The sequence below is a fragment of the Porites lutea genome, chromosome 6 (genome assembly GCF_958299795.1).
Source record: "Porites lutea chromosome 6, jaPorLute2.1, whole genome shotgun sequence".
Lineage (NCBI taxonomy): Eukaryota > Metazoa > Cnidaria > Anthozoa > Scleractinia > Poritidae > Porites > Porites lutea.
Window position 1 is genome coordinate 21,431,667 of NC_133206.1, and position 24,074 is coordinate 21,455,740.

Consider the following 24,074-nt stretch of genomic DNA (forward strand, 5'->3'; position numbering starts at 1 on the left):
TTCCTTCCTCACTAGGCCTTGAATTTTGGAATAATTATTACTTTAATTTATTAAAACTGCTTTTCTGCTGAAGATAGTAGAAGTAGGACAAGCTGCGAAACACGCACTTAGGAAACTTTTTCCGTTTATCGACTTGGCTAACGTTTCAGAAATGTGCATTGCATCCCTGACCGACAAGCCTGTAGCAAAAAAAAAATTCCAGACGTCATCGTCCTTTGTGATAGATTTCAAATATGTCCCTACATTCTCGCCTTCTGTCAGCAGTAAGGAGAAATCTAGACTCTTCATCGGCCCCGGTTCTTCAAAAGGTAGATAGAGCTATTATTAGTTATCCACTGAATACTCTGTATCAAGTGGATAACGCAATTGGTTGGATTAACACGTGATTCACTGGCAAGAGATAATGGATAGCTCTCCCCACTATACTTTTCAACGACTGGGGCAAGTCTACAAAAGCACTTGTTCTAAGATTTCCATCGTTATAACACGAACCCCTTTGATAATTTATGTGAGTACGTACTGGGATGAATACATACCTTGCTTTTTGAAGAACGAAATTCCCCAGTTTTGCTGACGTATTACCCACTTCCTACGAAAGATTATCACTCCTTCGATGAATTGGGGCGGTTTATCAAAGGACGGTATGTTGAGTACCGGATTGAGTACGTACCTTGCATTTGAATAACGAAACTCCTTAAATCGATGAATTGCGGCGGTTCATGATCAAAGGACAGCTTTCAAGGGTTTAAAATACCTTGTATTGATCAGAGTATCACGATCAAGAGATCAAGAGCTTGAACTATTCTCCTGCATCAATGATAAATATTGCAGAAGAATATATCCACCTGGATTTGAACAAGTTGAAATTCTAAGACTTAAATCTACCAAGTTTCAGAAGTCAGTCTGAGAAGTTTACGCTCGTCGACTGACAACACTGAGCCCAGAGGTGACAAACCCATAGAAAAGCTTGAATAGGTAGGTCAACAGTGCTAAAGCATTTTCCGTTCACATAAGCTTTTGCTACATCGGCGAGGTGCGAAATACTGAAAATTGGATTTTAGCAACTGACTCTGATACTGGGTTAAATGAGCCAAATGAGTATCGCTCGAAATGGTAGAATTTTCAAGTTGGTTTAATTGTAATTCACTATTTAATCATGTGTTTTAATTCAAAATCATGCGTCAACAGTCAAAGTAGCAACGTAGAGGCCGTATTAGCCGAAGAGGCTTGTTCTCTCCCAGTTGCCTCAGTATTTGGTTGTGATTCAAATTAATGAGTCCTGTGTCTTGTATTACAATTCTTTTTGTACATATTTTTTAAATACCCTTCTCAACTCCGCTAAGTTCACTGTCGACTAACAAGTCTTAAATCAGCTGTTAAATGTGTAGTGGTATAGAGCGAATAATTCGGCGTCAAAAGCGGCGCTAAACTTTTTTCGCATAAGCTTTCACTTTTAGCGCATATGGTCCGAATAAAGAATCGAAACGTTAAGACAATACCAAACTTTACGTTTCATTTTGTAACTTACTGAAAAGAATATTAGAACTAAGCAAAAGCACTTTTCAAGAGTTTTAAGTTGAATGGTCACACTTAAGCTTTCATCAAGATACCTAAACATGAGCAAGTGAATTTATTTCTCCACACCGGCTATGATTTAAGGTAAGAATACAGTTTCCTTTAATGTTGCTGATAAATTCATTTCTTTACATTTTTCTCCAATATAATTAGGTATATTTACATTCAGATGAAGTTCTCTCTCTCTTGAAATGGAAGCATTTTATGGATATTGGTGTAAGTATCTTATTTAAGATAGCATAACTGACCATTGTTTATAGATAAAAATAGCCATTGTAGCGTAGCAACCAGTAATGATCTAGAGAACTGATCTGATATAAGGTGGTGTAGTTAAAGCTAAGAGGGCAACACATTGAATCATCCAAACTACAACAATGTGTGGAATTTTCCACAAGCAAGCAACCTTCAAATATTTATTTCGAGATAAAGTCAGTCATAATATAAATGCCTAAAACCGGCGAACTTTGCGCCTCGCATATAAGCGAATATCTGAAAACTGAAAAATTTGACATACGGAACCCGGAATCTAAGCCGGGTTCTGGAATCTTCAATCTCAATCCCACTTATGAAATACTGAATCCAGACACTGGAATTCATATTTCGGGACGCTGTAGTCGGGTATGTTCACTCTGAGGTGATTATTCCTCGCCAAAATAACGCAGCTCAATACAAACAAGGGCATTACAGAGTGAGGCTAATGGTCTGGTTATCCCCTCTCGATTTTACTGTAGAAATAATAATAATAATAATAATAATAATACGATGAATAAATATTAATACTTTTCGCACAGTTTTTTTCCCCTAAAAGTTGCAGAGGCACGTATCCAGTGTCCTCAATCTTAAATCCGAGCTTCTCTCACATGACTGAACACTAGGAGCCGACTACACATCTTTATTATGCTTTCAAAAAGATACTGAAACCTCAGTTGTACCAAGAAAGGATTTCTCTATCAAAGTGAACTGGAAATAACTTGCTTGCAGAAACACTATAAAAACTGATTTGACCGTGAAACTGAAGTCACTGCACGGGTCTCGATCAAGAGCTATATACGTAGTTCCAGTTTATCAAGGTGAAAAATCATCTGTATGCACTTGACTTGTTTCCAATCCTCTATTACAATTTGTATGGACAGTAATTATGGACAGCGTGTCCTGAGGGGTATGACGGAATCTTCCCATCATTCCGCGCGCACATCTCGTTCAGTTCGACTTTCAGTATGTGCGTGTGAAAACTTTTAAGTGCCATACCTCACCGATCGATTGAAAGTCTATCCACAGTACCTTTTGCACACTGCAACATAGGTTAGTCTTAGAAATTTTTGACTATCTTTTTCACCTTAGCGGTAATTACCAGTATGTTATGAATCGTTATTTTTCTCATATTTGATCTCTCTCTCTCTCTCTCTTTCTCTGGACCAATAGTTCACTCTCTTGTCTAGACTAGATGCCATTGTGCTTGTCAATTATTGTTAAGCCTTCAGTTTGGCGCGTTAAGATCTCTTTTCATCTCCATGGAAGTGGATAATAATAAACATCAAAGTTTCTAAGATCTTGAAAACGCAGGCTGTAGGAAGTCTCTTCTGACTGCGAAGAAATGTGACGTAACGGGGCCATATAGTTAAGTAGTTCCCATTCCCTCTCGTCCTTAACATCTACGATTTCGTCTACATATGCACCATTTGAAATCTCCCGGATGTAGATACGTTTTGGACCCTGAAAAACAAATAGATTTTTTGGTTGTTTTAAGAATAGTTTTATTTGAAGTACTACTTAATTGGTAATTGAATTCGAAATGCCGTCACATCTCAGCGGGAACCTCTGTATGAGGAGGAGAGAGGTCACATCTGAATCTAGCCTGTGTACAGACGTCCCCCCTCCCTCAGAAAAAAAAATCGGGAGAAGAGTCTCTTCTCCCGAGTATTTTTCTGCAGTAGTCTTTGGACTTCTCCTTTTTGGTTCTTTATATTTTGGCTGATTAGATCTCTTTTCTAGAGATCCAACATTTAAACCAGCAGGATCTTCGTCCACGGTTTTTGCAGTTAATTTAATCCTTTTATACTTTGTCACCTTGTTTTCAAATCTGATTGTGATCTTTTATGGCCAATTTACTAAAACTGCAGGACCCAATTCTCACGGCGTCAATTACACCTTTTTTGCGGGCTCCGGTGTTGCCACATTCTCGCTCTCGGAGATACGATCCTTTTGATCAGCGTCCAAAAGGACTGAATCTCTGGGAACGACAAAGGTTTTGCCAGGGCACGATTGCGCTATTTCGAGGAGCGTGCGCAGTACGCGTATAAAGAATATGGGGCGCATGATAGGCCAAGGCGCTAAGCAAACAATTTTAAACAACTGTAAAATGGTTTTTTGCACGTCCTGAATACGGAAGTATTTTGTTCCTGTCACATAGTTGAAGGTAAGTAGCTTAGTTTGTCACCTGTGATCTAAGTAAAACGTCGCACTTCTTTCTCGAATTTATCGTTTCCCGCATGCTACTTTCCGGGCTCTCATTTTCAGGTGACCTTACATCATAACTGCTGTGGCTCTCATTTTTTGCAGTATCTACGTCAGTCATATTATTTCTTTTTTTCTTTCTGTTGTACAATACTTTGTTCTTATTTCCAATGTCCTTCTTTGTTTCGTGGTCCTCTTGAAATCTTGATCTAGACCTACGACAAACAAAAAAAAACAAAGAGAACAAAGTTTTACATAAAGAGTGACTTTAACAAGCCCAGACAGGCCTTATCCACACGGTGAATCTAAATTGCTTCGAAAAGATGTTTTAAACTGTCAAGCATGATTTTCTTTTGAACTTCCACGAGCTTACTTTGTCTTTCAGGTTTGCTCATCATAAATGAAATAGACCATGAATAATCGGCTATTCTATATTTGGCTCCAAGGATTAGGGGAATCAGAATCAAAAGAAATGTATTATCCATTGCTAAGCCTTAAAGGCGAATTTCTTTTGTTTTATTCTCCTCAACCTTGGAGCCAAGTATGAATCTGAATATATATATCGAAATTGGTCTTATATCAAGTCTTTTACTGATAGCATTCAGATAGAGCCCGGATTACAACAGGAGATCGAGCATCATGGGAGTAAGTTATGGACCCTGGTTACAAACAGTAGCATTGATCAGCTTGCCGAAATTGACGTCGAATTCGTTGATGAGATTATAACCAAACGAGGTCGACTTTCGAATTTGAAGAAGTAAGATTTTCTCGGATAACCCTCAGTCTTTCCCAGTCTTTAATCTAAAGCACGTGAACTTGCCGCGTGTGAATATCGAACTTGTACTCAGTGTCGTCGTAATCGTGCTTCAGTCAAAGAGCCTCACAATACGTCGAGTCGCAATAGCTTGCGCATGCCTAGATTGCATGGCTTGTGGCCCATTAGCCCCCCTCCACGCCCCACCCGCCCTCTCCTCCCCAACAGCTTTCTTATCGTAGTCTGTCTCCGTTGCCTCAAGATGAGGAATGAAAGACTCTGGAAACAAAGTCGATCACTCAGTCTAGTTCCCAAGGATTTTTCCATTCAAATTAGCAACGAGGCTGTCTCTCCCCTCAAATTTCATCAATCAAAAGTAAGGCTTTATGCTAACAATTTGTGTCTTGTTGTCGAGAGCGTTCCAGTACTGCATATGGCATACCGGCAACTACATTTGCTGCCGGTTATCACATTGCTTACAACTGGCTGGAGAATTATTTCTTTTCAACCTAGCCTGCGTGTCAGGCGTCTAAAGGGAGGGAAATTTGGTCGCGAGACCGCGCTCGAGGAATAAGAGAGAAGGGGAACTCCCCGTCGTGCGCCTTTCTCGCTTCTCGCGCGGCCGGAATCCACTTCCTCTTTCCTTTCAAAAGCCTGCCACGCAAGTTATTTACAACCTAAAGTCAGAACAACTCTACGTGCAACTTACAGAACTTACTGATTTAGCATTCCTCTGTAAAGAGCATAACGCTTCACTGCCGCACTTTGTTTGCATCGAGAATTGACGTTCCCTTCTGAAGCTTTTATCATTCGCTCTTCACTTTTAGACTGTACTGTTTTTCCTAAGTGGTATGTCTGTTCCTTTCCACTTGAAATCTCACTTTCTCTATTCATTTCTTCTCCTCTCAAAAAAGAACGATAGACTTTTGCTTCTCGCGACATTCTGGATGTTGGTATTACACCTTGCTTCGAGGGTGATAGGAGTGTAACAGGAAAATCAACTTTTTTCTTGTCAACATTCGAACCAAAACACCATTCGTTACCAGTTTCTTTATGGCGTGCAAATTCTAAATGCCTCACGCACGCGCTCCTAGGTATTCTCTTGTCTGATGTCATCCGTCGTGACATGGTAACAGGCGAATGGAACAATTCTTACTTCCTCGCGTTTTTGTGAGACGTTCGTTGTTAAGGTGCATAGTTCCCCATTAAACTATCTGACATTTTTCTAAGGCCAAAGAAAACGAAACGAAAATTTATTAATTAACAACCTCAAATTACTACGTCATTTTTGAAATTTCGTACATTCGTCACCAGGACCCCTCTGAGCTCGAATAAGTAGACCCTACGTGCTAGTTTCAGAATAAGAAAGGTTTGAACCCAGGAGTCATTTCATAAGTAGAAATGTTATAATGGCAGACGTGATTTGAGCCAAATAAACTATAACTAGTGTACCTAACAGGTAAAAGATTGTTGCCCTGGTGTCAATTTGTATCGTCAAATTAATTAGGTTTGCTAGCGAGCGCAATTAGAATCCTTTGTGTGTAGCGTTTGTGAAGCCGATAGGCCTTTTGCATTAGTTGATCACGTGATCAACTTTCCGTAAACCCGAAAACAGTTCTCTTTTCAAAGTTTAAAAATTTCAAAATTTACAAGGATTTTTATGGAAAACCACTTAAGCTTGACAGCTGGGTGGCAAGAGTTGTTTTTCTCATACAAATCCCCCTAATTTTCAGCGGCCGTTTCAATCGCTACTTTTGAGATATACGGCTGAAAATTTACAGGTTACCAAAATTCAATATGCTCTTTCAGTTCCTGCTAACAAAATTTTTCAAAAGCGCGCTATTTTCGTGTTTACAGAAAGTTGATCACGTGATCAACTATTGCAAAAGGCCTATTTGTTAGTCCACTCACCAGAAGTTTTACTCTGGTTTATTCGAACATTATCTTCTAGAATTATTGTGAAATGATAGTTTAATAAGACCACGGATGTAGAAGATAGTCAAAAAGACTTTAAAAGGATTCCGAAACAAACAAACATTCAATTTTTAAAGAGCTTTCGAGTCTACGATAGCAGCAGACATAAACATGAAGGTAATTACCGGCGGTGTGAAGAAATCTTGGCTATTTATGCCATGAAAAAGAAATTCATCCGAACACATTAAATCGAGGATTTCAACTAACCTCAACGAACTTCGCGCAACAAAACGCCAGCGGAGGTCGGTTATGAATGGGCGCGCAAGGCATTGAAGTAAAAATTCGGTGCATTGTGGTTAAAAATCCAGATGCATGATCGTGGGTAGAAATCAAAAATTTTTGTCCCTGTGCAGATTAGGTTTGTGCTCGCTCGCGCGGCCGACAGCCGTGCTTACCACTTCATTGAAGAAGTGTGTTCAACAACCACTCAATCAGGTATACGCTACAGCTGGTACCTCTGGACAAATGTTTTTTATTTCCTCTTTTGTGCCACGTTCTCATTCCAAAGCTTCAAAGAGACATCTAAGTTTGACTTGAAAATCGTTGTCTTTTTTGTTTTCAAAAACTGGAATTTAGTTCGAAAATCAGAGTTTGTTTTAAAAACTCGGAGTTTGTTTTCAAAAGTCAGCGTTTGTAAATCAGAGAGTTTGTTTAAGAAAGTCGGAGCTTGAAAATCGGAGTTTGACAATACAGTAGTTGAACCTCTCTACAACGTTTTTGAAAACAAGCCCCCCAATTTTGCTAAACAAATTCCGATTTCCGAAAACAAATTCGAATTTTCAACAAAACAAACACCGATTTCCAAGTCAAACTCAGATGTCCTACTTTTAAAACTTCCGTATTTGACTTGATCACCTCTTTGTGTCCTTATACATTTCGTCAAAAATCCGGCATTTTGCCTCCACTACCACGATCGAACACACAAAAACAAACAACATGACATAGAGGCATGGGCGTGTCGGTTCAGCCAGACCCACCATACACTTTTAATTTTTAATTATAAGCTTACGTAAAATAAATACTTCACAGCCGGACGTGCACGTAAACCCCCCAAAAACAATTTCTGGAAAAATAGGGACCGTGTAACCCCAACCAATGCTGTGGCGTCGCCTTAGGGTGTATAGGCCAATCTAATTGAAGCTGTTGTAACATGCATAGAAAACCGAAGGCCATTGATAATAACAGCAACTAGGAAGTATACGTCATATTACAACTGCGAACGAACTATGCCTAATAGAGCAATCAAAAACCAAATTTAACAACAAAAGTTGACGCGGTCAGGACTGACCACAAAATGACGGTAACTATTTCAAACCCCCAAATTGCGATACCTCGCGGGAAACACTCGACCCCAGTTCTCCGTACCGTGCCATAGGCAAAATATTAATTTATGTTAATCCCGATTAACAATAACACAAATCGCATTTTATGTCACGCAAATGATTAACTTTTTAGGTCTCTTTCGTTGCCCTAGATTCGCGAATCATGGGTGATCTCAGTGACCTATTGACCACGTTTTTGTTTTCTTTTAGTTTTTGAAATATAAAATATTAAATAATAACCTGTATTTTTTTCGCTTTTACAAAACATCGTCTCTTTTCATCAAAAAATTTTGTTATCGCTCTGCGTTGTTTTCAATTTATATCATGATTATACATAATGTGGAAACAGAGGATAATCTCGGGGGATAATCTGGCTTTGTCCAATGCCGGATTCATAGAATATCGCAAATGAAAAGAATTTCACGGTGACTGCGGTGTTCTGGTTGTACTTCACTCAACCAACAGTTGTGATGTTTGATGAAATAGAGACTAAAACCCGAAAAGATTACTCCTCCTGGAAAAGTTGTAACGTAAATATTTCAGTTTAAAATACAAGAAATATCTTCTAACTAACCTTAGATTTCAAGCGCAGGTCTCTAAAACCTGCAAAATGACCGGAGATGTCAAGAGTTTTCTGTTAAGCTCAACAATGAATTTTTTCTTTCGAATCAGTTCTTTCGTCTTTGTTTCTTACCAATTTCATTGACATCTGGTGTTTGATTTTCTTATGAATAAACATTCCCTTTGTGTATGCTTTGTTCCTTGGAAACACTAATGCAAAATTGTATGTTTTGTATAATTTTTGTTCCGAAACAATCGCTTTTCACCACTATTTACCCAAGAGACTTAATGAGTTCTTTTGAGTGCTGTTTTTTAATTTTAACCTGCATTTTCATACAATAAGAAAAACTAAAAAGGGCAAAAATGTATAAATTTGAAAAATAACAGATTTTTCTTGGCTGGTCCGTCCAAGGGTCTCTCTTTCGATGGAAAAGCTCAGAACGATTCAAAATTCACAGTGTCAGGAAATTAGCAGAAGAGACTGACAGTATTATGAGTCTCTGGTCCCTGATACCTACACCAGATGGAAGGATGTGACAGAGCAGGAGCCTATTCCTGCTTCAAGCTGACATACACTCCTTTTTTTCCAGCCAAGGCTGAATATTCATATTTTTCTGTCGATTTGGGCTGAGAATATTTTTGAATTATAGCTTATGGCTTATTTTCCGCTTTAGAATGTATTGTGCTTCCAGTTACCATTGCTCTTTCCGTTTTAGTAAAAGGAATAATAGTTTTACGGTTAATTTAAAAACATATAATTGTACCATATTTACAGAATTTCAAACATAAAATTATATCATGATCCTTTTCAAAATCTTAGCTTCAGCTTTATTCTCAAAATATTCTAAAAATTTTCACAAATTTCGGCCTCGATATTCTTATAAAATATGTCCTTTAAAAAAGGAGTGTAACCTGAGAGCGTTTTCACATGGCGTCACGTCCGCCATATTGGTATCGCCCTATATAAGGGAATCCGGGAAATTTTTGCTCGTGAAATCTGGAATTCGGGAAAAATTTGCATGTGAAATCCGGAATCCTAGGCTTTGGAATCCGGAATCCCTCTAGTGATTGGAACCCATAATCCAAGTTTCACTGACAAAGATTGGAATCCAGTACCTTCAACCTCGTCCCCAGAGTTGCAGTATCTGTAATCCGGAATCCGTGACGTGGAATCTACAATCCAAGACTGTCTTGGATTTTCTTTCATGGGACGATTGGTATCCCAAAACAATGAGACGGCAGCGATGTTGGTGTCCTAAACCAGTCCTGTGGGAGTTGAACGTATCGTTTTCCAATCAATATAGGTTTATGGGAAACTGCCCACCTACCCCTCCCCTAACCTAACTTTAGCTCTTACTTCTCACTTTGGGCAAAATGATGGCTTAGGCGGGGGGGGGGGGGGGGGTAGGTGGGCAGTTTCCCAGAAACCTAAGTTGATCCTCGTTTTCTTATCTAGAAATTTCTGTGGTTCCAGATCAGCTATAATTATTATCATCGTTTTTTCCGTCCTCCACCTCCTCCTCAGTCCTCCTCAGTCCCCCTCCTTCTCCTCAGTCCTCCTCGTCCCTCACCTCCTCCTCCTCCACCTCCACATCATCATCATCAGTAATCATCATCATCATTATCATAGTCATCATTTTCGGAATTATCATTGATATTAAAACCTGGTACTGAAACTTTTCTTCTTTGTCCATCGTAGTTTGATCAAAAATAAACACAAACAGCGGTGATAAACATTGTGAGTTTTCTTATTTTTATAAACTTGACGTTTCATATGCTATTCAACATACATTTTAAAAGTGATCTTAAGTGACCTTTAAAGAAAATGACGAGACTATATATTCAAAAAAATTACAAGGGGTCTGGAAATGAGATTAAGAATTTATCAGATAATTATTACGACATCCAAAACTCAAGTTACGTAACTTTTGTTCTTTGCAGATCGTGTTATTAAAGTTAGTCAAAATGGCTGTTTGATTTATTAAGGTACCGGAATTTTGAGGTCTTCCCAATACTGCCCGAGGTTGAAGCTTTCCTTTTGGTCTTGCCTGCGAGATATGAAGGAGAGGCGCGAAGTAGAAAAAGCGAGGGAAAAAAAGGAAGGTAGAAGTGGAGCTCTTCCCGTCACTCGTTTTATTTTTTCCGAGCTTTTTTTTACTTCGGGTCGCTTCTCTCGTGAACTATCTGAACGCTCGGAACGGATTATTTCATGTCTGCTATTCTCGTCCCTTTATTCAAATCTCAATACATTAATAAATTTCAGAGCTGGTCACCCTAGAAAGAACACTATTCAATTTACCGCCCTCAGAAAACACTTTCCTTATCAACTGAACTGAACTACCATTTCAAGTCATTTGAAAAGGTTACCAGGGAAACAATTTCCTCTTACCAACTCTATGCGGATCAGACGATTTCATGCGTATTGATCAATATTCATCTTAAAATATTTTCTCAAGACTTATGCTTCACCCCTTTTTATTGTTATCACTTATTGCAAAATTCGAAACTTTTTCTGTATTGTAGCCGTACTTCTCATATTTCACACTTCCGGTTCTAAAAATAACATTTGCTAACACGTCACTCCACACTTCCGGTCATGGTATTCTTACGAAACATGACGAAAGAGGTGAATTCTTAATTTGTGAAAAGTGGTGCGAAAAAAATACACTTTTAAGTGTATTGTTTTGAATAACAGTCGAAACATTAAAATGTTTCTTTGCCGGTTATCAAACAATTATCTTGCTTTGTAATTTCGATTAATTTTTTTAGTATTCATTCGTAGGTGATTGGAAAGTAATTCGTTGCAATTTCTAAGTGTGGCAATTCAAATATGACGAGACAAGCCTGAAAACTGCAGTAAGTTACGAAAGAACAAAGAATTAAGTCGAAACAAATTGCGAAATTTGTGTTGCTGTCCTCAGCTGTTCATGTCGTAGCCTGCGAACACAGATGTATTTCCGGTCGTCACTTCTCGCTACCTGAAAAATGTTTTTCGGGTGGAGAGCCTCCCACACAGTCGTTCTTTAAGGGTTCTTCACGCGTTCCTGCCCTACTAGAACGTCGTGTGTAAGTGAAGAGAAGCGACGACCGGAAATACATCTGTGTTCTTTTCATGTGAGTTGTGACAGTCACATGGCCAGCGGTAATTTAAGCATGCGCAATGAGGGCGCCAAAAGCGTATTAATTTACCCCGATTGTTGTCGATTACTTTGTACTAATTTAGTAGCGTTTTTTCATCTGCGAAAGTTTCGGAAGCTTTTAACGGAATACTTCTCTTTTGGTATATTTTATTTGGTTAAAGCAAGGCAATTTGATTGCAAAGGAAGATTTTGAATCGCGGTTTATTTTGAGGTAAGTTTTGTCCTTTTGGCGGTTACCTTCCTCTGATATGAAAATGGCGTTTGTGCGATATTTTGCTTAAAGCTTTTTATCGCCTTTTGGTCTAAGTGTCTCATGTAGGGCGTTTTCTCTTCGAATTTCATAATGCCAAAGAATTTTGCTAAAGAAAACTAAGCACGTTTAGTAGCAGTATATATTTTTTCACAATTTAATTCGCTTGAATTTTAGTGTAGTGTTTTTCCCTCGAATTTTATCTCTACTAACTTCTTTATATGACGCAAGGCCTTTATAATTTGGCTCCTAAACGCAAGAGTGGACAACGAAAATTATTTTAAACTTTGGTTGTTTTTTATCCAAAATATACTTTTCTCTAAACAATTGGTCTTGTCGAGGACATGACCAACGAAATGGAATTGGAGAAAAAGTATTGAACTGAACGCAGAAGCATCGATCGTCAAACAAAAACTGCTTTGAAATGAGGAGAGTGTGATCATTGTTAAACATAAGCTGAAGTTCAACTAGCGATAGATTTGCCAGCAAATTTTCTTGTTAGCGGAATCATTTCATACTTAATTTCGATGACTGAATGTTAGAATGGAGCAGAGAACAGCCAGGGATAGTGAAAAACTGAAGAAATTCTTGAAGAGTAAAGTCTATTGCTTGATCCAGGGCGAGCGTTTTTATTGTTCTTGAATCCTTGAGCGCAAAATTAAATGTTGATTGTGTAGTTTTATTGCTGAAAAGATTTACCTTTGATTCTTTCAATCGAAATTCTATAACCTCAATTTCCTACATCGGAATTAATAGATCAGACTTGCTTTAACCTCACGTTGTTCCTGCAATGTTACCATTTAGTCCTTTTCTGTTTACTTCGTTTATTTGTAGAAAATTCTATCCAAGCTAGGGATTTTGATAATATTATATCTACTCAGTTCGATATGGCCTTGCTAGTTGTCTAGGAGAGTTGAAAATTGGAAAATATTGTTTTAAGCTTGTGAAAAACCTAATGATATCCTTCTGTAGCAAAAATTCTCCCGTAGCTCTGCTCCGAGCAAATTAATGCGTAGCAATGCAAAAGTTCTCTCATTCACTATCTTTGAATACCCTTTTATGGTGGTTTTTTCTTTTCCCTGTGACATAGTCACAGCATACCACATGATAAATATGGCTGCACTTACTTACCATTGTGTACTACTCTGAAGACTGTCTTGATCTGTTAGCCAAATGAACAGAGTTCATGTTTCTACCTTGAAGATTTTCTCTGTATGCAGATTGTACTCCTTAGCTTTCATGAACACTCAAATGCCTGCAAATTCTAAGCATATATTTCTTCTTGTAAATACGAAGAGCAAAATTATTGTAAAGGCTATTTTTATGGACTTTCTTCTTTTGTGCTCTTCTTGATTATTTCATGTTATCAATATTGTTGCACAGCACTGGTACAGCAGAGATTGAAGTCCAAATTCCAGTACTTCTCACTATCAAACACCCTGGAAATTGCTATTTTTGGCTATTTAAACTAGAGAATAATTATTGAAGAATACAGCAGAACCCCTGTAACTTGAACTTCAGCCCTGCCTACTCAACCTAAGTCCCATTTCCCTTGGATTTGAATGAATCTAATTTTCAGTCATTTTTACTCGGATAACTCAAACTCAGATGACTCAAACTCCCCCCTTACTTGAACTAGTTAAATTACCGTATTTACCTGCGGATAGGCCGCACTTTTTTCCCGAAAAAATGGGACAGAAATTAGGGTTACAGCCTATACGCGGGTACAAGCGTTTCGACACCTCATTAATATGCAAGAGATCTCACGGTCGTACACTAAATTGGTGTTTTAATGTTCGCTTTCAATTGATACTAACTTACAACACATACAACTAAACACTAAGTCCATATCTTCGAAGAATCTTGATTTTGTCTTTAAGTATTCTGTATATAAAATGTTAGCGAAAAGGCATTTCAGTTTATAGTTTGAATATTTTCACGTTCATGTAGAAATTATTGTCAAAAATAAATTTGACTTGATATGCATTAGCTGTTGTTGATTTCAAAGTTCAGTTTATTTATCCCGGTACTCAACCTCACTTTTTTTTCCCATGAAAACCATTGAAAGTTTGGGGTGCAGCCTATCCGCTGGTAAATACGGTTCTTTTCTCTTGATCAAAATTTACCTTGATAACTCAAATTCTGGTTCTTGCCACTTACCATGAATGCCTTTCCATTAGCTCTTCTTGCTGTGTCAGGGCTCGAAATTAACTTTTTGGATAACTAACCCTTCGGGTTAGTAGGAATAAATTTTACTAACCAAATTATAAAGTTAATTATCCTAGAATCTGTTCTTGAAATAACAATATTTTAACTATTAAATTTAGTGCTAATAAACTGGGCAAAGTAATGTATAGGTGGATTAATTCAAATTACATGATGATCTGCAAAACGAAATATTATAGAAGATAGTCTATTTAGTGCACATTTACATTTTCCTTTCATTTATGTTACGCAAGGGTGGGAAATTCACCATAAACACTGCAAAACATTGTTTGTTTAGAATCATCGAACTGCAACCAGGTGAATGCCTTTTCACATTCTTAGTGGAAACTTCTTTTGTTCTTCATACGCATTTTGCACAAGAGCCTTCTGTAGTTCTTCAAACTGTAATTCTTCTTTGTCATTATTCTCGATCTTCTATTTCCTCTTCACAAATTTTAGGCGGCGACCTAATTTCCTGAAATTACAATCCAAGGATCTCTGTATCTGATCTGTATAATAAATAGGTTGTACGATGTCAACGAACCACTTGCAAAAGATATATTAAGGCTGTGTCCAGATTTCCCCATACGGCGGGCACATAACAGATACGACGGGCACATAACAGTCCCTCCCCCTGTGAGAGATAGACCACACCACCGGGGACTACTCCCCCTACTTTTTACGAACAGTGTGTGGTTCTTTAATGTCCCACAGAATTTATCATTGCAAGGGTTGTGAGACAGGGCCTACTGTTTATCGTCCTTATCCAAGAACACTAGAAAGTGTTATCATTTACAGATGTCTTTATAAAGACAGCACTTTCTGCTCAGTTATTTAAAGACCCTGGGTGTTGGTCTGGCTGGGGTTTGAACCAGTGACTTTCTACTTGGCAGAGCAGCACTTATTCAACTGAGCTAACGGGTGGCGGTTAGGAGAAAAAGAGTAATGGGGTCAGACCTCCTGCACACATCTCTGGGACCAGGAGAATGGTCCTCTTATGAGAGTCTGCCTACAGTGTATGGCTTCAGAGGTTAGAGATGCAGTGTTTAGATGTATGGCTAGCTTGGCTAAGACCAGGTATCCACTTACAGGACAGATATCCATTAACTCAGAAAGAATTTCCATTCTCATGTTTGAAATGTAATGATGATTGGCATTTTTTAAGACTTCTAAACTGTAGAGCAAAATGTCATACAGTTGAATGCGTGCACTCCAATCTATATGTACGCTGTAAGAGTATCCACAAGAATGTTTTCAGACTAACATCAGCAGCAAAATATGCCCCCTTTGCAGGCTATACATGTACATACTATTCATTATTTAATAATATTCAGTCTGGGCTGAATAAACATAAAGTTCAATCAATCTAAATAATTGTCTTTTACACTTGTACATTGTTTGGTTTGTGTCTTTTGTAGGTCTTAAAATGGGACAAAGTGACACAGAAAGTACCTCTTCATCCATGAGAGGAAATCCAGGGTCTCCACGAGACATTTCTGTTCTCCTAGATGAACCTAATATTGACATTCCAAGCTTCCATCACCTAGCTCCAATATCACCATCAGCATCGACCTCGTCGAGTGAAACCAGTGATCTTGATAGCTCAGTTATAATAACAAACCAAACTCCCAAACGCCCAGAGATTCCTGTCATTGATCTCACATCACCTGATGGGGAGGGAGAAGAAGGCGCGGCAAGAGTACAGGGTGGGGCAGCAGCGGCAGTACCTGCACCTTGGTAAGAACAAAGCTACATGTATATTAGGTCACAATGGCTTGATGCAATGCTGGAAAGCTGCTTAATAATTGCTGTTGAGAATAAAATTTAGACAGTTTAGAGTGGCATGCATCCACACCATACATGTGACGTGAGCAGGGATGTTACCAAGAACTGGCTACCGGATAATTGCTAAAAGTGACCCTACCACTGCTTCAAATTGCCTTGGAAATTGTTTCATAGTACAATATACAATGATCTTGTGTACTTAATGTGTGATTCACAGAACACATGTATGTAACTTTGACTGATAGAGTGTAACTATCAGTAAACTCGTTTGGTTTGACGTTCACGTAAGTATACTGTTTAAGGCAACAAAAATTGCGTTGATAATGTTGCTGTGCATTTGAACCAGCCCTAAAGTTGTCAGTCAAAATTCTCTAGTATTAAGTTCTATTTTCCTTTTTTGTTCAGTCTATTGATCCTTCTCCTTCCCTTTCTTTCAGTGAGGACTTTGCTCAGTTTGCTCAAAATTTCCGTTGGCGCCTACAAGCTCGTGATCCCCGAGGTCAGCGTATAACTTTAAATGAAAGCCGTTTACGTGCACGTCGATTACGAGGAAGGCATACCCCTTATTCAAGTTTATGGGACAGAGGTCCTTCACCTGGACCAAGACACGAAGCACTACTAGCTGAATTTGCTGACATTGCACCAAGGCCAAGTCTCTCTGGTGATAGTGCTTCTCCTATTGTCATAGATGATGAGGTAAAAAAGGATGTTCATAATTTTATTTTGAAACTGATACACTGTTCTGGGGATTTATATGTAACTTACCTATAGGGCTGCCACTAAGATTTCAAGTTGCCAGGCATTATACATGTCAATATTAGGAAGCAGGGAAAAGCAGGGCACAAAAAAAACTTGAAGTCCAGCTTGTCCTTTTGTCAAGTAGCTCTCACATTTTGCTTGCGCCAGGTGACTTGTTGCTCATCTTACAGGGTTCGTACACATCCTTTTTCAAGGCCTAGAAAGTCCTTGAAATTCTCCTTCATTCATTTTGGTCCTTCAAAGTCCTTGAATTTTGATCGAGGAACATTTTCAAACCTCCAAGAAACTTTGGAAAATGCTAGTTTGAAGCCAACAGAATAAAATCAGCATTGAGAAAATGAAAGTAAGGTATGGACTCTCAAACAAATTTTCATAAAAATGGTTGCCCTTGAGAACAAAAGCCCATTATTATCAGATAATATTCATAGTTTATTTGGAATGTCTGTGAAAAGTAACAAATTAGGTCCTTGAAATTTAAATATTTTATTGTGGTTCTTGAAAGTCCTTCAATTTTATACAGAAAGAAGTGTACGAACCCTGGTCTTAGTTAATGATTTTGTTAGAGGATGACCCTTAACTTGCCCATTGGGCAAGAAACCTTTAAAAGTTACTTGCCCAGCAAGAAAATTTACTTGTCACAGACTACCAGATGGGACTATTCGAGCCCTGAATTGAATAACTAGGAAGTTCTTTTGGTTCTTTCTTTCATTTTGCTTCCTTCGAAAGTAGCCAGGGTTCATGCTTATAAAGTGCAGGGGGGCAACATAAGTACAATCTGATAGCATGGCATTGGTGGAGCAAGCCATCAGGCTAGCGTATTTTAGTTATGAGTTGACTGACTGTGACATTTGTGTGCTACACCGTTAAATAGTCACCAATTGAAACCATTTCTAAAAAAAAATCAAACTTTTCTTGTGGTCACAAATCAAACTTTCCCATTGTGTCACGGGGTGGGTTATAATTTTATTTTCGGTGTATTGCATGTACCCCAAAACAGTCAAAACTTCCAATGGAAAAAAATGGCAGTTTCGCAGAAAAAAAAAACAATAATAAATAGACTGCAACCACGTGCTCTCTCTAGACAGCTATTTTTACTAGATCTGAGTCCCAATACTCATGCTATTAATTTGTAACAATGAAAATAGTTTTAGTTGTGTACGTAAGGTACTTACACATAAGGTGTCCAATATTATAGTGGTCTGTTCTGAGAGTTGACAGTACAGCTGTACATGTTCTTTAACAGTAATTTTAGTATTTTACAGTGGCAGGTTTTTGTATTTTTAACATTTGGTTTTGGAAATAAAAAGTGTTAATCACCATGGCCACTTTTTAAGTTATTATGTGCTATTCTATTGTTTTGTAGCGATCTCCTTTTGCTCAACACCACGTCCCTCCAAATGATGCTTCCAGCTGGTTTCTGTCTGATAGGCAACACCGCATGGAACGGTTTCGTCGTCGCCTCAGTGCTTCCCGGCAAGCTGCAGGAAGGTGCTTCCTTCAATCAGATGAAGCTCTTGCTCACAGACTTCAACAAGTAATTGACTTGTTATTTATATTTAATATATTGTTAACTCTCTTGTTGAGTAACAAAGGAGATAAATTTACATAGTTATGCTTTGAAAAGAATGATAATTAAACAATGAAGTTCACTGATCTTTGCATTTGAGGACCTATTTATTTACAGACTAAAGACACTGAATAGCAATTTAAAGTAGTCCTTAAAAGTTTTCATTTAAATAGTCACACCGAAGGATGTTTTCACACCAATAAACTTAAAGGAAAAAGTGAAGAACAGCTCCACCAAAAAACTGTTTTCTGACTATCAGCCAACTGTTGGCTGGCAGATTGTCAACATTTTGCTGACAGTTGGCCAACAGTCAGTGTTAGAGTGATCTTGTACAGCTTAAAACAGTAATAAGTACAAAGCAGATCTTTGCAGTTCAAGATGCAACTGCATTTGCAAGGGTTTTCTCTGAATTATTTTACCTCTTCATTCCACAGTTCCAGGATAATTGTGAAATTCATTTATTCGTTATTTCATTATCAAACAGTATTTGCATAAAAACAAAAAACACATGGTTTAAGAATCACTATAATCTTATGTTGGCCCATCACAGTTTCATAACTTTTTTTTATTTTCCTTTTTAGGCTGAATATGCTCAAGAAGTAGAAGAGCATAATCAAAGTATTAGAGATGCAACTCAACCCGCTGCAGCCAGAGCTGGAGCATTGCATGCTTTTCCAACTACAATTGTAAATACAGTACACTATAAAAACTTACTTTTGTATTTTCTTCTTTACTTGTACACTACAGCTGTATGTGTTCAATGATCTAACTTTTACATGTAATGCATTCTTTTCCAAGCTTTTTGCTCAGTTGTACATGTATGTTAACTATCATCCCTAGAACCCCAAGATCAATATTCAAAATTTAAAAAAAGTGATTTTTTGGTGAAATACATATAGTATTTACTCAATTGAGTGCTGAGGCACTTTTTAAATTTTTGGCACCTCCAGTGCTGTGCTTAGTCTAGGGTGGCACTTATTTGAGGGCAGCATTTATCTGAAATTTGGATGCAACAAAGAATCGTATTAACTTCGGTATTATTATATTGCGTAGTAAACTAACAGAATTAACATCTCTAGATTTTGATTATATCAGGGCCACGTCGCTTATTTGGGGACAGTGCTTGTCTTCTTTTTTTCTCCCAATTGAAGCACTAACCCCTGTTCAAGGGCAGCTCTTAATTTGGGGCAGTGCTTGTAGCAATTATGAACTTCCTTTGTAAGACAATCCTCTATTATAGAAAGCTGTAACAAACTTAACACAATCACTTCAAAATAACTATTAAGACACAGCTCTATTGCAGACAGTTATGCAAGCCCCAAAGATACTAAACAAGCCTTACCTATATAATCTGGACACTCAGCTTTATTATGGACAGGTGTCACATTCAAATGACCCCTGTCTTTAATAAGAACACCTCTGAAATGCATACATTTACAGTGTATATGATGTACTTTTCTCTACCACAGCTAAGTTCTGAAAGCACTTCAAAATAACTATTAAGACACAGCTCTATTACAGACAGTTGTGTAAGTCCCAAAGATAATAAACAGGCCTTTCCTCTATAATATGGACACCTAGCTTTACTGTGAACAAGTGTCACAGTCAAATGCCATCAATCTTTATCTTATTCCACCTTTTTAATAAGAACACCACGGGAATGCATACGTATGCAGGCCTGTGCCCTAGGAGAGCTTGGTGGCCCCCTGGTGCCTAACTTTTGCTGCTAGGCGACTGTAAAATCTTTGCTTTTTAATACAAATCATATGCAGAGCACTCCTACTAAGACTTTAGTTCAGAGCACTGGGCTCCCCTCATTCTTCTTTGGAGCACATCCTTACATGTATGTGATTTAGCCCTTTCACTGCCAAATATAAAAGTAAATTTCAACCAAATATCCAAATTTCATTTTATTAAAAACATTAATAGCACCATGTAAAAGTACAGGCAGAGAGGTTTCATATGAACGGTCACACCTTAGGATTTCGTCCACAGACTCAGAATTTAGAGACACCTTAAAATCTCCATCAAGAACTTTGGCAGTGAAAGGGTTAAGACATAAGGGTACTAAACAAGCCTCAAATGACACCTACAGTGTATCTTTATCTTACTTCATCCTTTTAGTAAGAACACCTCTGAAACGCATGCAGACATGACATGAATTTATGCTTTTTTTGTAGCATCAGCCATCACCATTGCAGGTGAGACGTAGGCGTCCATTCCATGCGCCGTTTGCAAGTCAAGGATTACCAGAACTTTTGCTTCCTTTTGTGTAAGTTCCTTTTTAAAGTTTGTTACAAACACTAAATGATCCACACTGTTGCACAATTATTGCTTTGTTGACTTTTCTTTTGATTTGTTAGTACAGTGGTACATGGTACTATGTTTTTATTTTGCACAAAGGGGAATTCACTAATAATAAGTAATTATTTTCAATTATTAATATTTAAATGTGGCTGAATGAAATTTATTCAAATTAAACTTAAGACATGGCTGTCAAGCTGTGTCTTGTCGGAGATACGCCTTAATCATGTCGCAGGAGCTCAAAGATCTTGAGGTCCCAGGCCATTACACTGGTGTGTTATTACCTGTCATGGTTTGTGCCTACAAATGTTTTTCAGCTCCCTACCCTCCCCCCCCCCCCCCCCCTGTAGTAAGTATATGATAACTATGTTGGGTTCCACTAGTTAGCAGTGTGACAGTACCTGGGTGGATGCCACTCTCAGAGTTGTCAAGGCTATGCTTTACTCTCAGCTATAGTTCTGGGCCCTACTAGCATCACAGCCACCTTCCCCCATGCCCATCTATGTTGATGAGTTTAATATTAAAGAATAAGAAATTAATGTTTAATATATAATAATTTATAATTAGTTATTTTGATTCAAGGTATTTCTTGAAATGAAAGCAGTGTTAATTATTAAAATATCTGCATTGATTTTCTAGATCCGTTGTGTCTTTCCCCCCTCCTCCGCTTCATCACTATGGCGATTCAAGCCCAGGGCACTCAAATGAAGGAGAGGATTATGAGGTAAAAGAAACAACATCAATAACTTATGAAAAAAATAAAGTGTAATGTGAGTTGATGGTTACTGCTTATAAACAGAAAATGTATTCTGGTTGTTATAAAAAGTTTCAAGATAAATATCCAGGTCTGAAAAAAAGAATGCCTTTCTTGTGGGTTTACATTGAGTCATTTTTGAAAACATATGATACTTATGTAATATAATATATTTTGTGCAAAGATTCACAAAAAAACCTTAAGAGGAATTTTAAGATGTCTTGAAATTTTCATGCGTGAACCAAAGGCTGGTATGCGCAGTGCAAAACCAGCTAATCGCCTTGAAAAACCAGGTTTTCTGAGAGAGCTTGGGACAGAATTATTTTTAAGTTCTTATGTCTTGTATCTCTTGCAGGCTCTGTGGAATCTTAGTGAAAGGATAGGATTAGCTAAGGCTCGCGGACTCAGCAAGGAAGGTATGTGTCATTTCAGTCGTTGTATTCTCTATACATATAGAGTTGGACTAAATGTCGCTGATGGAAGAGAAACCCTGATATCCGCATACAAATTCTCCAGACTGGTATGTATACGTTACCTCAAAGAACTAGTCAGGAGAATTTGGTTAAAAATCAAAGCTTTTGTCCTCAGGTGATCCCCTAACACTTTCACTGTCAGAGTGCTTTATGGAGTTTTGTAAGGTGACTGTAACTTTTGAGTCTGTGGACGAAATCCTATGATGTGACCATTCAAATGAAAGCTCTCTGCCTGTACTTACACATGGTGCTATTTTTTAATCAACATTTCACAAAAATATGAAATTTGGACATTTGGTTGAAATTTGCTTTTGGCTAAATTTGGCAGTGAAAGGGTTAATCAATTCTCATAGCCTTTTCTCTTGATTGTATATGGATACTGTTGGGAGAAAATTGACGTTGATCACTCTTGGGACGTAAGCGGTTAAGGTTTGAAAACATAAATTGCAGAAACCTAAATTTTTCACCTGATTTTTGTTTCAGTGATAGACAGCATCCCATCGTTCCGCTACAGTGCCAGCTCAAAAGATTCCTCGAACGGTAACTGCGTGGTTTGTATGAGTAATTACATCAACAGGGAAAAACTGCGGCGGTTACCTTGTAATCATGACTTCCACGCCAAGTGCATTGATCGCTGGCTAAAGGTGAGGTCATTTTTTAATAAATATTATCTTATAACGAGAAAAAGAAAGTTGCCAAAAATAGCAAGAGCGCAGAAACAAAACTCCAGTCGACTCCCGATAACTGGAATCCCTACTAAACCTGACAAAAATCGAATTCACCCAAGCTTACTCTTCGGTTTAAAGGCTCGGGATCATAATGCGACCATGCTTTTAAAACAACCAAATTTTCATTTCCTGGTGTACTAATTCATATTATTATTACTATTATTATTATTTTCAGAATAATCGCACTTGCCCAGTATGTAGAGAAGAAATCATAGAGTCTTGATGATGGCGCTGTGTTTTTTAGACAAGCATTAGTTGTAAATCAGTAGAATTTGTGGTGTTTAGAAGCCTTATTTGTTAGTTACTCTGCATTGAATTTATGTTCTGTGTCTAAGGGAGGCTATCTTTTATCAGGCATATTTTTTTCAGTTAGGCTTAGGAAAACAATTTATTTGGAGCATTTATAGAATTATCATCGATTCCCAGCTAATGCTTGCGTGTAGCTCCTTTAAAAACCTCACTCGTCGATTCAGCATTTTACTAGTTTCAAGTTGATTGTGACTTCAGGTTTCTGCTGAGGGACTGGAAGTGAACTAATTTATGGTTATGTTTAAAGATCTTTATAGGAGTTCAATATTCTAGGTTTCAGTCTAAAACATTCTAAACGTGAGTTTGTTACATCCATTCAAGACACAAACGTTTCAGTTTGTCATAAAGGAACGTATAACAGGCGTTTTGGGCGTGAATCACCAATTTGTGAGACTGCGTGGAGAAGCTATGTCATTCTAGTTAAGGGCAAATTTGCTATACCCTCTCTATTAGAAAAAGTGGGTTTGAAATATTATTACTTTTAATGCAGCCACATCTTTTAAAAAGAAATTTGTTTATCGTAATCATATGACAAAAAAATACTTTTTTGTTACCTTCCTCGCTGTTTTTGTTACAAAATCTCGATAAGCATGACCTAAAATTAAATATCCTTAAATTTGACGTTGAATGCAAGTGTTTTTTTCGGCCTAAGAAGGTTTTTTTGTTCATTGCCAATCTGGACTTCACCATATCGCTTTGAATTGCAATGTGTAATGGACATTGCTTTTACGCACACTATCACCCAACAAATTCAAATAGAAAATCATTTTGAAAATTTACCAGGCAGGGGACTTTCATATAAATAGTTAAGGAATAACTTTGAAATTGTATCATCTAGGGAGTTAAAGAGCTTTCGCTGTGTATACACTGAGGAGAACTATCGCTGCTGCCCGCATGTAGTATAGCTGATTAAATACTTGATTGAAATTAGTAAATCTGTACATATTATTTAAAAGAGCTGAAGTATATACGTGTAACGATTGCATTTATTATATATCAAAGCATTATTCATGGTATTAAACACATTTCTACGAAGTTTAACACTTGTTTTCAATTTGGATTCGTCGAGGCAGCGTTTACTTGTTCGCACCACGTGGCCGAGGGGGCGGGGGGGGGGGGGGGGGTTACTCAACAAAGTTTTAATCGGGGAGGCTCCATCC

The 24,074-nt window shown here is 37.9% G+C and overlaps 2 protein-coding genes across 4 annotated transcripts; one reads left to right on the plus strand and one right to left on the minus strand.

The window, feature by feature from the left end:
* Positions 1-1,725: 1,725 nt before the first annotated feature.
* Positions 1,726-23,955, plus strand: LOC140940912 (uncharacterized). Of its 3 annotated transcripts, none has more exons than XM_073389873.1 (10): positions 1,726-1,791; positions 15,654-15,972; positions 16,458-16,716; positions 18,143-18,313; positions 18,928-19,032; positions 20,527-20,618; positions 21,290-21,374; positions 21,760-21,820; positions 22,361-22,521; positions 22,781-23,955. In XM_073389873.1, the coding sequence occupies exons 1-10, from the start codon at positions 1,767-1,769 to the stop codon at positions 22,826-22,828; spliced, it is 1,326 nt and encodes a 441-aa protein (XP_073245974.1). In that variant the 5' UTR covers positions 1,726-1,766; the 3' UTR covers positions 22,829-23,955. The 3 variants fall into 3 exon arrangements, with proteins under 3 accessions (XP_073245974.1, XP_073245975.1, XP_073245973.1); XM_073389874.1 differs by lacking the exon at positions 1,726-1,791 and adding an exon at positions 11,815-11,991; XM_073389872.1 differs by lacking the exon at positions 1,726-1,791 and adding an exon at positions 15,122-15,265.
* LOC140940644 (uncharacterized) lies at positions 3,008-5,731 on the minus strand. The gene is made up of 3 exons (XM_073389634.1): positions 5,502-5,731; positions 4,013-4,295; positions 3,008-3,288 (listed from the first exon to the last, which is right to left on the minus strand). Exons 1-3 carry the CDS (start codon positions 5,723-5,725, stop codon positions 3,079-3,081), a joined length of 717 nt encoding a protein of 238 aa, XP_073245735.1. The 5' UTR covers positions 5,726-5,731; the 3' UTR covers positions 3,008-3,078.
* Positions 23,956-24,074: the final 119 nt, after the last annotated feature.

Excerpts from the sequence above, each read along its gene's own strand:
- LOC140940644 (XM_073389634.1), bottom strand. The coding sequence starts at position 5,725 with ATGTCGCGAGAAGCAAAAGTCTATCGTTCTTTTTTGAGAGGAGAAGAA. Across the intron at positions 4,296-5,501 it reads TACAGAGGAATGCTAAATCA|TCACTCTTTATGTAAAACTT; the intron begins GTAAGTTCTGTA and ends GGCTTGTTAAAG. Across the intron at positions 3,289-4,012 it reads ACGTTTTACTTAGATCACAG|GGTCCAAAACGTATCTACAT; the intron begins GTGACAAACTAA and ends TTTGTTTTTCAG.
- LOC140940912 (XM_073389872.1), top strand. The coding sequence starts at position 15,181 with ATGGGGTCAGACCTCCTGCACACATCTCTGGGACCAGGAGAATGGTCC. Across the intron at positions 21,375-21,759 it reads ATGAAGGAGAGGATTATGAG|GCTCTGTGGAATCTTAGTGA; the intron begins GTAAAAGAAACA and ends TATCTCTTGCAG. Across the intron at positions 21,821-22,360 it reads TCGCGGACTCAGCAAGGAAG|TGATAGACAGCATCCCATCG; the intron begins GTATGTGTCATT and ends TTTTTGTTTCAG.